General features: G+C 28.1%; 1 protein-coding gene across 19 annotated transcripts in view; it reads left to right on the top strand.

Moving 5' to 3' along the window:
• The window catches only part of LOC145297646 (histone-lysine N-methyltransferase 2C-like), a 276,096-nt gene that overhangs the window by 50,332 nt on the left and 213,380 nt on the right, over nt 1–12,384 (top strand). For all 19 annotated transcript variants that reach the window (XM_080143768.1, XM_080143763.1, XM_080143779.1 and 16 more), the window contains exons 8-15: nt 1,851–1,960; nt 3,217–3,321; nt 4,130–4,187; nt 6,818–6,995; nt 7,797–7,911; nt 9,601–9,791; nt 10,947–11,058; nt 11,178–11,250. In XM_080143768.1, the coding sequence (XP_079999894.1) occupies nt 1,851–1,960; nt 3,217–3,321; nt 4,130–4,187; nt 6,818–6,995; nt 7,797–7,911; nt 9,601–9,791; nt 10,947–11,058; nt 11,178–11,250 (942 nt within the window). The remainder of the gene's footprint in view (nt 1–1,850; nt 1,961–3,216; nt 3,322–4,129; nt 4,188–6,817; nt 6,996–7,796; nt 7,912–9,600; nt 9,792–10,946; nt 11,059–11,177; nt 11,251–12,384) is intronic.

Below are 12,384 nucleotides of genomic sequence, written 5' to 3'. Positions count from 1 at the left end.
AGGAATTCCATCAACACTAATTATATTAGAAACCATAAAACAAATATTTTAAAATTTAATATCTTAAAAAAAAAAAAACCCTGAATATCAAAATTTGAGCATCATTCTGTCTGAATATGTTAATTTTAAAATCAGTTGAAACATATTCTTACGTTTTAAGTTGTATTTAAAATTTATTTGTGAATTGAACTTTGTTTTATCATCTTTTGTTACATGGAAGATTTTATATTTTTTATTCAACATTATATAATAGTTTCTATTACTTTTAAAATATATATTTTTTAAATATTAAAGAAAACTGAAATTGTTTAAATAAAATAGATTGTGTTCATGAAAAATTATGATTAAGGCAAACAGTTTAAAAAAATATGTTAGAATGTTTTTTTTTTTTAAGTTAACTTTAATCAGAAAATATATGCTTTGGATGATTTAATAATTCGTTATAGCAGGTTCTTTCATAGAATATTTCTTTACAATAATCTTTCATTTTCTGTGTCAATTTATGTACTGCTGAAAGCCTTATTAAAAATATTGATTTTTTTATTTAAAGTATTTTGTGAAAGATTTATTGAACAAACAAAAATGTCCACTTATTTCTGATTTTTTTTTTTTATTCCAAATATGGTTTTATTCTCTAGGACATTTTGTCCTTGAGATAAAGCTAAAATTTGTCTATGCGAATACATACAGATAACTCGATCATATATATATATATATATATATACACACACAGTAAAACTCTAATTTGAACTTCCTCTAAAGTTGGACTTTCTCTAAACTTGAACTGTCTCGTCATTGAAATTGTATTAGCATGTTTTATGCGGAGTTGCAGTAAAACAGTTTACATGATTTAGTCAGATATTGCGCAAAAATGTTAATATTGGTACTATGTAATTAATGCAGATTAGCTATTGATAATTAATTTTAATTTACACTAACTGTAAATTTCAGATTGCTATATTTAAAATAGTGTAAAACAACCCATCACAATGCGTCTAGAAAAAATTCTTGAAACCAAACGGTTATCGACCAACCACGCTGTTCTTAAATCACTTAATACAAATGATGTTGAAATGTGGGTGCAACAAGATGAGGAAACTACTGATCAATAACCTGAAGGCAGTAATAGTGATGAAAATAGCGACAGCTCCCATTCTCTTGACCCTAATGTAAATAACCAAGAACACTCTGATGAAACAATATCATGGGATGATGCAGAAAAGTCTATGGAGACGGTTATAAAATTTTTAGAAAAAAGTTCTTACTATAGTGATAACTATGTTTTGCAAGCAATGTCACTCTGGAGAGATATAGTCATAAAGAAACTACATAACCAAGAAATTGTAGATTTTCGTGATCGTTTACGGAATACAATGGCAGCGCCCGAGAGCTCAATCGATGAAAATAGAAACTGCAATGAGACTCATTCAATGAATAAATAAAAAACCGTATTTTACATAAATGTATAATTTCTGTAGATGATAACTTAGGTAATAAATGCCTAACAAGTAAGAGTAGATTTAATTTATTTTCAATGTTTTTGTTCCTGATAATAATATTTAATAATTCTTACTTGCAATATATCGTAAACTCAACTTAATATATACTTAAAGTATCATATAGCAATAAATTTCATTTCCTATTTCTTAATTATTAGAAAATTAAAGTTAACTGCAGCACATTTTTTATCATGAAACTTGAACAGCATCCTCTAATTTGAACGAAGTGGATGTTCAAAGTATAGGAGTTATATATATGATATATACACTTCATGCCACCTGATTGTTACATTTGCTATTCAGTGTTTTAAATTTTGTTTTTATCATTTATTTTATATCTTTTATTTTCAGGTCATGTGTGGGGTCATAGAAATTGTGCTTCTTGGTCTGAAGGTGTTCTGGAACGAGATGATGATACACTGAAGTTTGTAGATCGAGCTGTCTTTTCTGGTCTAACACAGGTGTGTGCCTTTGTTTTATCAATCTTTTCTTGTTCAAGATTGAGTTTATATTTTGTTGCATTATTTTTATGCTCGCAAAGTTTTTTTTTTTTTAATAACCTATTCTGACTATTCACATGGTGTAATTTGAATTGTTTATTTCTAATGACTCTGTTACACTGTGAATCACTCAACCCTATCTTGGGCAGATCATTGCATCCGGAGTGATAATGTTAAGTCTTTCTCTCTTTCAGTTTCTGATTTTATAGATTATTAGCTGAGAAATCTATAAATATAAAAGCGAAAATGTATGTATATATGTGTTCGCTTTTTCTGTGTGTCTACAAAAGGCTTCTTTCAGAGAAGCGGTCGCTCGCTTCACAACTTTTTAAAACTTTTTATATCACATATAAATCGTTATATCTCACAGTTAACAACGAAGCTCGCCTGTCTATTTAATTTGCTCGATTTCGGGAAGATAAATATTCAACATTTGTCGCTCGCCGCATGTGGGTTAGTCTTTTTCCTATAACATCTTGGGAAAATAAGAATCCCGCAGTCAAACTTGACCTCATTAACTCATTAAAACGGGCACCTGCCAAATCCAAGTAATTAAATAAATTCAAACATGTTTCCGTTAGCATCTTGCAGTGGGGCAATGGTTAACGTCAATTTTGCCTCAACGGTTCGGGTTCGATCCTCATACTTACTTTTTTTTACCCCCCCCCCCCTCCCGGGAGTTTCCACACACACCTACAAACACCCGGGCAACGCCGGGTACCCCTCGCTAGTCTCTTCTAAATCACACCTTACAGTGGCTATCCAGTTTTTTTTTTACCTAGACATTGCATCCTTTTCACCAGAAAGAATGTGGGGTAGTCTTGATGTCCTTTATTCAAATTTTAAATTTGCGATGTGCGGTATGTTTAAGCCATCAATGGTATCTCTTCAATTGGTTTGTCTATGATAACCAAATCAGTTAAAGAAATTTGCTGTTGGTGATGTGATCCGTGTATATTATGTGTGGGATCCAATGAAAATATTGGTGATCAGTTGCGCCTATCCTGTATACATTAATTGACTATGTTGCTTGGCTTTCACAATCATTGTAGGAAACCCTGTTAGATAAGAATTTGATTGAGCAACAAACTTCTAATATGAACCAGACATGATGATTAATTTAAAATTTGAAAGTCCAAATTCATTGATGTTTTAAGATTGGTTAAAATTGAAATATTTAAAAAAATTAAGGAAATAATTTTCTTTTTTCTCTGTAGAAATGCAGTTATTGCCACCGCTATGGTGCTACAGTAGCCTGTAGAATGCCTAGATGTACCAAAAAGTATCATTATCCTTGTGCTGCTGGCAGTGGTTGTTTTCAGGTAAGAAAAACATTTCAAATTGTGTTTTTTTAGATTTATTGTTTATCTGAGAGCAAGTTTGTTGTATCATTTGATTTTGAAAGTTAAATTTAACTATTACAATTAATTAATTGATAAATTGAACTAAATTAGTTAATTTTGTCAAAGTATCCTATTTTAATTTATCTGTATAAAATTATTGAATGCAAATAGTTTCCAAAACTTTCAATGAGGATTTACTAGGAGTTGACTTTCTATTTGAATAGTGTTGAAGAAGTTTTAGGTGCTAGTAAATAGAGCTGAGTTGTTAGCAAAGAAACTAAAATGCATTTTGGTGAATTTATTTTAAAAAAAAAATCATTAAAATTTTCATTTTTATGCCACTGCATTTGATTTCAATAAATAATTGCATAAATAGTAACTAACTTTGCTAATTACATTATTTTTTATGTTGACACAACAAAAATACATAAGATTATCATATAATTTTGTTAATATGAAAGTAAAGGTTCCTCAAAACCTGTTGATAACAATTAGGGTCTTACTATTTATGTACAAGTATGATAAATGGTTCTTGATGATTCTCTACTATTCTTTACTGATAATGATAGATATTCCCAAATTGAACAGAAATTTTGAAATTTCTTTTGGCATTGTAAATTTAAGAATTTTCCAGTAAGATTTCTGAGAATTGAAACTATTGTTATAAAGTATTAAGATTTAAAATTTGTGTTTTACTTATTTTCCTCCAAATTACTTTTACATTGGACTACAACATATTCCTGTGATTTAAATAAAATAAAAATGTGTTTTTCTAAAATTACTTCAGGATGTAAAGGGACCGTCGTTACTCTGCCCAGATCACATTGACCAAGCAGAGACCATTGGTAAGTATCTACTACTATACCAATTTCATAACATATTTGTCTTGTTTTGAATCTGTAATGCTAAAACTAAGCAATTTTAATATTTTGTCAAGATTTAGAACAAAACGTCTGGAGTTTATTTTTTTACAGCATTTATACTTTGGAGTTCAATTTATTTTTTGCATAAAGTTTAGCAAGCAAAATTAATAAACTTTTGAAGAAATTTTTAGTTAAATTTTAAAACAAAGCAAAAAAAAGAAAAAAGTTCATTTTAATCTGAAATATTTAGTAATAGTACGAACTGTTATAAAACTAGTAGTGTAGCAACTACATTATTTGTTTAATGCTTTATTTTCAATATATCATTTAGATGTGGAAATTGTTGAAACTTGGAATGTATAAAATGTTGATCACAGTATGGAATTCACAACATAAAATGAAATAAAACAAATATTTAAATTTCTCTTTTTTATATTATAAACTTTTTAGTATTTTACCATACTTTCAATAAATATAATTCATTATTATGGTACCCTGTGTAGAAATTAAACTTGCAGCCTTAAAAATTCTCCATTCTATTCCTCTCCTTTCACTGCTCCTTATCTCCTTGAGCCTTTATCATAATCTGCTACATTGCAAGACAGAAAGATACATAGACATCTCGTCAATATTGTTATTGATATTTATTTAAAAAATAATTTTTATGAAGTAAAATCCATTTCTAATAAATGCAGTAACTCTTCGCAGTTGACTTTAATTATATGATTTAATGTACATTGTTGAATGCCCTATTGCAATATTTTATTTAATTTAAAAAAAAAAAAACACTAAAATTGCTATATGGCAACATCTTGTCAGTTGTGTGTGTAAGTATACAAAATAATGAATAAAAATGCACTTAGCTTTAATACTTTACTGTAGTTTCACGTTTTTCATCGAGCGTCAGAAGTTGTATATTATGTGTCTTCAAAATAAGGTGAGACTGAAAGAGAGGAATTATTTACCCAAACATGTTTTTTTTTTTTTATATTTTTATTTATGTATTTATTAGTATTTTTAATCTCAACTGTTTTGTTTTTAATATCACTAACAGACAGTTATTTGTTTACTAACGTTAAATTATTTTCTTTCTATAATACAATTGTTCATTTTAGAATTTTTTTTTATTAATATGAGCTTGAATAGTAAAACGTGTATTCATTTGTTTGTTGTATTTAGCTGAGATTATTGTTTTTGTTTAATAAATGAATTTTTTAAAGTTTGATATGGTTTTTCTTCTAAGCATAATTTACAATTTCAACATTTTATATTGCAAGGAAGAGCCCATTTTAAAACTTCCCAATTAGAGATCATGTTAATCTATTTCTGTATTTTTCACTTTTGAATGTCATATGATTATACCTACATTGGAAATTATGTTCTATGCCCTTGTATAATTTTTGGTGCGTTCTTGATATTATTTACTATAGCTGTTATGATGTTAGCTGTTAACTTTTTAAACTAAGAAACTTAATTCTTTTTAATTCTACAATTATATAATTTGGTATTATTTTTAATACTAATAATCTTTTTAGGTTTATCTGCCTTTACTAATATTTTAAAAATTGCTTATTAAAAAAAATTTAGAACCGGTTGCTGAATTCTAAAATGTTTATTATATTCATTAGTTCATTTTAGAATTTTACTTATTTGTTTATTTTTAATGGTGTTTCATGTGATTAAATCTATATTTTCTGTATTTTTTAATGTAATCAAACCTAGAAATGATCATGTTGGTGTTTGAGAAGATGGTAAAACTATCAGGAGAAATGTTCTCTTCAGTAAGGCAGGCATAAAGAAGGAAAACTTGGATATAATAGATGCAGTGATTGTTGCTTCCAATGGTGTATATTTGTACTTTTGGATGGCAATTGCTTACAGAATGGGATTGAAAAGCATTACCTCACTTCAAAAAGCTTTGTGCATAGACATTGCTTAAAAACTTTTCTCGGTCAAGCAATGCCAATACTTGAACATGAATTTACAGCCATCATAAATTTAAATTACAATGTAAAAAGAATTACAAAGTAAATAGAAAAATGCTTTAAAAAACCCAGCAAAATACTATTTAGTATTTTATGGGGTGCACAATGTGATATATTAAAAATCATTATATAACAGTGATATGATTGTCAAAATAAATATAACAAATAATAAAACACATCAAATGAACTACCACAGAAGAATTATCTGACGATAACAGAGTGAAACCCAATATAATGTTAAATCTGTGTGTTGATTTATAACTTTAAGAAGTACTTATTTTTTATTGAGATACATGTGAAATGGCAGTCGACAATACTGTGTGGTGTTGATGTACTGCTTAACTCAAATGTTGTTCAGAGTTTGTGGACTCCAAATAGTAAATCAATTTTATTTTTATTACGATTCTACTTATTTGCTGTAATTTTTGATATACACTAATATTTTTCACTGATAAGTAGGTATATTCAGAAGTTTTCCTATTTTGTTTTGAACTGCCATATTTCTCATGTGTCTCAATAAAAATAAGCACCTGTTAAGAATTATATTAATAACTATAGAAATTTCTATTTAAATTAAATTATTGATTATTTAATGACTTTATACAAATGTTTGTTTTTGTTCTCCAGCTGGACAACAGGCTCTGTGTATTCAATGCAACAAATGGACTGGCAATTCATCTCTCCTGTTCTGTACGACTTGTGGTAATCACTATCATGGGAACTGTTTACATCCTTCTGTAGAAGTTAGAGCGGCTGTCCGGGCTGGATGGCAGTGTCCAGAATGTAAGATATGTCTCACCTGCAAGTAAGTTGAATTTTATCAAGTCTTCTATTTGCTCTCCCAAATGTTTGTTTCTTAGCAATAATTTTTTAGAATATTTCATATTCAATTCCTAATAAACAATCTACTAACATTATTTTTTGTGTATAGTTAATATTGATATTTTCTATAAATTGAAAATATAATTTTATTACATTATCATAGTTTTACTTGTTTGTCTCTAAAATACATATTCTATAAAAATTCTAAATAATAATAGTATCTGTATTAAGAAGGATTACGTTTACAAAACTTGATTAAGCATGAAATAATTTAATTGTTTGAAATATCATTTTATGCATCATATGGACATTTTTTTATTACTAGTTATATTGACTGAAATTAATTTAATAAAATCTAGAATACTTTTAAATTCTTTTTAAACATAAGTTTAGGGAAAAATCAACTTGACTTCATACTATAAATTTTAGAAAAAACAAAACAAAAACTAATGTATTTAAACAATTGAATAAAATATTCTGCAATATATTTAAACCAAAATAAATAAACTAAAAATATCATCCTATACTTCTGTATTAAAGTGATAATTTGTGAGTATTGGAGGTTTCAAATGTGAACTGATGTAATTTTCCCTGAGATTTCTTTTTTCATCTAAAGTTAAGTTTTGAATAATTGTTTGGCTTGATTGAATTAATAAAAATTTGAGTATATAATAATTGTTAGATTGGATTTCAGTTGTTTGTTGTTGACATTTGTAACCAATGATTTTAGTTACATTAGTTAATCTTATAGTTTATCACAAATGTTATTTTTCTTCATATGCAGACAACCTGGGGAAGACAGTAAAATGCTGTTTTGTGATAATTGTGATAAAGGCTACCACACGTTTTGTCTGAAACCAATTATGACGACAATACCTAAAAATGGGTGGAAATGCAAGGTATGTATAACATAGTAAAAGATAAAATAGAAAATTCAATTTAGAAGCTTCAAGATATCTTTAAATTCAGTACTCCTTTTTCATATATATTAAGATATTTAAAAAAAAGAAAGATAGTTTTCAAATTTTAAACTTTATTAATACTTTTGCTTTTGTAAAAAATATTTATCTTCTCTATCTATATAAATGAAATGAACTCATTTTTTCCCCTCCGACTTTGACCTTAATAGGATTAAAAATCATGACATTACATGCAAATGTAATGCGTACAGACTGTAGCACATTATCTGAGGTGTGCTATAGGCCTATTACCTCTACAGTTCCTCGACAATGGTACATTTCTATATTTTTCCCTATGAGTCCACTGCTAAAATCGGTTAGATTCAATGGAAGTTGCAACATCTTTTCTCTCTATTAGATTCCTCCTTTCCTCGCTCCCCATTTACATCGCAGCGGATGTGTTCATAAGGAACAGTACGCGTAAACACCAGTTTGGAATTGTACAAGGTTATTTATGCCATTTTTTTTTTTTAATCTTTTTTTCCCTGCATAAGCTTTCTGTTTTTCCCATAAATTAAAAAAATAAAATAAATGCGCAAATCCGATTATTATTATTATTGTTTTCTTTTTGCTTTTTTTAGTTAGTGTAACACACAACCTTCAGGACTAACCGGATTTTACTTCCGGTTTTAACAACTCTAACCGTGAAATCTAATTATGACCTTTATTTATTAGTGCTTTCTACTAAACATTCATTTTTACACAAAGAATTCATTCTTTACCATTTATTATTACAACACAACGATATCGTGATTTCACTTGCATTACACTTAAATTAAAACAAATAAATTCATTTAGAATTTGAGAAAACAAAAAAATTCATTTAGAATTTGAATGTGATACGGGACTACTGAAACTAAACCAAAACAAACTTCACTGCGGAATTGATATTTGACCTACTTCACTTTTTACTTAATTCATCACGTTTACGTTTTTTTTTTTTTTTTTGAGGGGGGGGGGGGGGCACTTTCACCTCAATGATTAGAGTTCGAGCCCCCCACCCCCCTCAATCTTTTTTGGGATTTTGCAAACACCTGGGCACCGCAAGACCGTTTGTATTGCATCGCGTTCATTTCTTTATTTGTTTTTTTGTTTTTTTTCACAACATTGTTTGTTTTTAATATTTAAACAGGGTTATTACTTCGCTTTGTTTCATCCCCCCCCCCCCCCAACCACACACGCCTCTAAAAACCAGGGCAACGCCGGGTACCCCCCCCCTCCCGCTAGTAAATTATAATTTTATGTATCCAACTTGTAAGAAAGTAGACATTGTTCTCGGTTTCAAGTCTTCAAATAAATAAAGAATAAATCAAATGTGCTAACTTAATATTTCTTGATAAACTGTAGATCACATTTTTCTTATTTTGTTCAGTAGAATTTGTTTTACTAAACTTTTGAAGATAAATAAAAGTACAAAAATTGATAAACTATCATGTTTTTGCAGTAATTTGAAGTTCTTGTTTTAAAAAAAAATGTAATTTTTCACATTCCTGGATAACTTTTTAATAATTGGATTGTTGACATGATTATTTGATTTATGAATATTTCATTATTAACTTATTTTTTTTTTTTTTGTATAGCAATTTTTGTTTATATTTACGTTAATAATAAAATTTTTTAATTTTTAAGAATTGCCGATGCTGTGGAGATTGTGGTTCTCGGACCCCAGGTAGTGGTCCAAGTTCTAGGTGGCATCTGAATTATTCTGTTTGTGACAGCTGTTATCAACAGCGTAATAAAGGACTATCTTGCCCACTCTGTGGGAAAGCATATCGGCATTTCACACAGAAAACCATGATGCAGTGCAAAATATGCCAAAAGTAAGTAATTTGATTAACTCCTATTTTGGTAGATGGCACATTCTATTCAAAATCTATTGAGCATAAATTTTTCAGATCATGTGAAAATGTTTTTAAACAATTAAATTTTTAATTCAGTTTTTTGATGTAAAATAATCTCACTGGAATTAAGGGTTTCTTTACTGTACCTTAAAACTTTTGCTATTCCATTATTAAACTCTTTAGCTTATCATATCAATAGAATACCACATTTTCAGATATTTATGAACATTTTTTGTGTAAAACTTCTGATTCATTTTTAGAAATAGAAGATACTATATAAAATGTGTAGTACATATCTCTCTATTTTTATTTTATATTGTTTTCCCTTTAATTTATCATTTTTGTATTAGAAAGCCTACATGGTAAATGTGATTTATAGTCCAATATATTTTCAGTTATAAAACAAAGAAAGATGCAAATAAATTGGGAAAGAATATGTTGATACTTTAGTCAAATAAAATAGTTAATTTTTTTGTATCTGGATACACTGACAAACAAGTATTTTTTTATGGGTTAATATTTTATTCAATGCATTATGGTTTCAATCATGCTTTTTTGTTTATAGCAACTTTAGCAATTAGGTGCTTTGTAAATCTTTTTATTCAATATTTGTATTTGATTGTATAAAATTACAGTTTATTAAAATAAAAGTAATTTTTAAAGAGTTATTTAACTTATTTTTTATGATTATTTTCTCATTTCCAATATTATGTCATTTTCAAACTTAGAAAATTAGTTTTATGCTTTACCCTAACATCACCATGATTTTCCTTTTTTTTTCTTTTTTTTTATAATTTGCTTAGTCTAAACAGGTTAAAAACCGTGTAATGTTATCATTTATTGAGTAAAATTTTTGTCAAAATGCATCAAGATTCTTAGAATTTGATTATTAGAGTATTCAACACAAAAATTGGATTTTTAAAAGTATTAATTTTTTTTTTTTTTTACTTGTGATGAATGGTTGTAAGGAAGCACCAATTTTTGTTACACAAAAAAGAAAACGTTTTTAAACCTATTTTTCTTACTATATACATTTTTTAAATTGTTTTTAAATTGATTTTAATTGGCAAAGCAGTTTGCATTGCTTTACTTTTCAGTTGTTTGATTTCACCTGTGTTTAATTACTTTCTCCAGGTTTGTCCATGCTGAATGTGTTGAAACTAAAGATATCACTTTCTCAATGCACTTGAAAGATATTGACGGCCAAGACTATGTGTGTACAGTTTGTCGACATCGAGATTCAGAGGTGAGTGGTTCATGCAAAGCTTGTTTTATATTTAGATATTTAAAGAAATTTGTTCTTCATTACAAAATGCTAAACTTTTATTCTTGCAATTTACAAAAAAAAATGTTTTTTGTTTACAGTTGGAGTCTTCGTTCCTTTCAAGTATCTCAATGCGAAGCCATGATGAAATGATGGAAGAATTTTCAACTAAAGGTAACGTTAGGAAACTTCTTATTTTTTCAATTTCACCATTTTACCATTTCAAATCATTTGCATGCATACAAAATAGTAGCAAAGTCATCTTGTTCATGTATAAAAATAATACCACCAATAATATACAAATTAAATATGAACTGTGACTGTTATTCAAATTAGCAATAGTTTCCAATAACGTTTTACTCTTATGTCCAGATTAAACCTTCCATAAAATATAATCAGTAGACAAAAAACAAATATATGTAAAAAAGAAAAATGTGATGTTAGCATTCATTATTGCAATATTAAATATTCATCTTCTCTCACATTCATTTATAAACAGTTTAATAAAATACCTAAAAGTTATGGTCCATCAATGACACAACGGGACATATTATTCCCCCTAGACGTTAAAAAAAAAATTATAAACAATCCTTAGGCTCCAGTTATTTGATTAATATTATAAATAACCGTGAATTGGATGAAAAATGCAAAAAAAGCACACATAGGCAATTAATGTCCTGTTAAAAAGGGATTATATTCTCATTGTAACTCTTAAAATTAACTAAAAATTAAATGAAAAATTTTAAATATGTGCAGTTATTTTTATTTTATTTTTTTTTGGTCCCCCGACAAAAGGAAGGTAGACCTGTAAATTCACCCTTGTCCGGTCGCAGTTTTCTCAATAACTACGCCTTGGAATTTTTTTAAATTTTGCATAAACATTAAACATGATATGAGTAAAAAAAAGTAACAGAATGGATTTTACGGGAAAACTCCCCCCCCCCCCCCCAATGGTACCTTTCGGCTTAAAATGGCTAAAACCGACACTTTTGTGCTTATTAAAAAAAAAATTGATGCCTTGGATTTTTATGAAACTTTTTGAAAAGTTGTAACTAACTGATCTCTATATAATTTTGTTTGTCTATACTTTGCAATAACTCCAGAGCTCTTTTAGGACTAATAAAAACATTCTATTTTTGGGACTATCTTACCATATTTGTCCAAAATTTTCTGTATATGTTTATTTAGCAGTTTTGCATGGTGCTGAACTCAAATTTAAATGTTAAAGCTTTGGGGACTTTTGGGGCTAAATAGTGGCGGGGGGGGGGGCAAATGATGGAATTAGTAATTTCTTTTTTTGCATGGCGC

The sequence above is a fragment of the Euprymna scolopes genome, chromosome 18, assembly GCF_053919585.1.
Source record: "Euprymna scolopes isolate OS-2025 chromosome 18, ASM5391958v1, whole genome shotgun sequence".
NCBI lineage: Eukaryota > Metazoa > Mollusca > Cephalopoda > Sepiida > Sepiolidae > Euprymna > Euprymna scolopes.
Note: the sequence above shows the minus strand (reverse complement) of the source record. Positions and strands in the feature narration are given on the sequence as shown.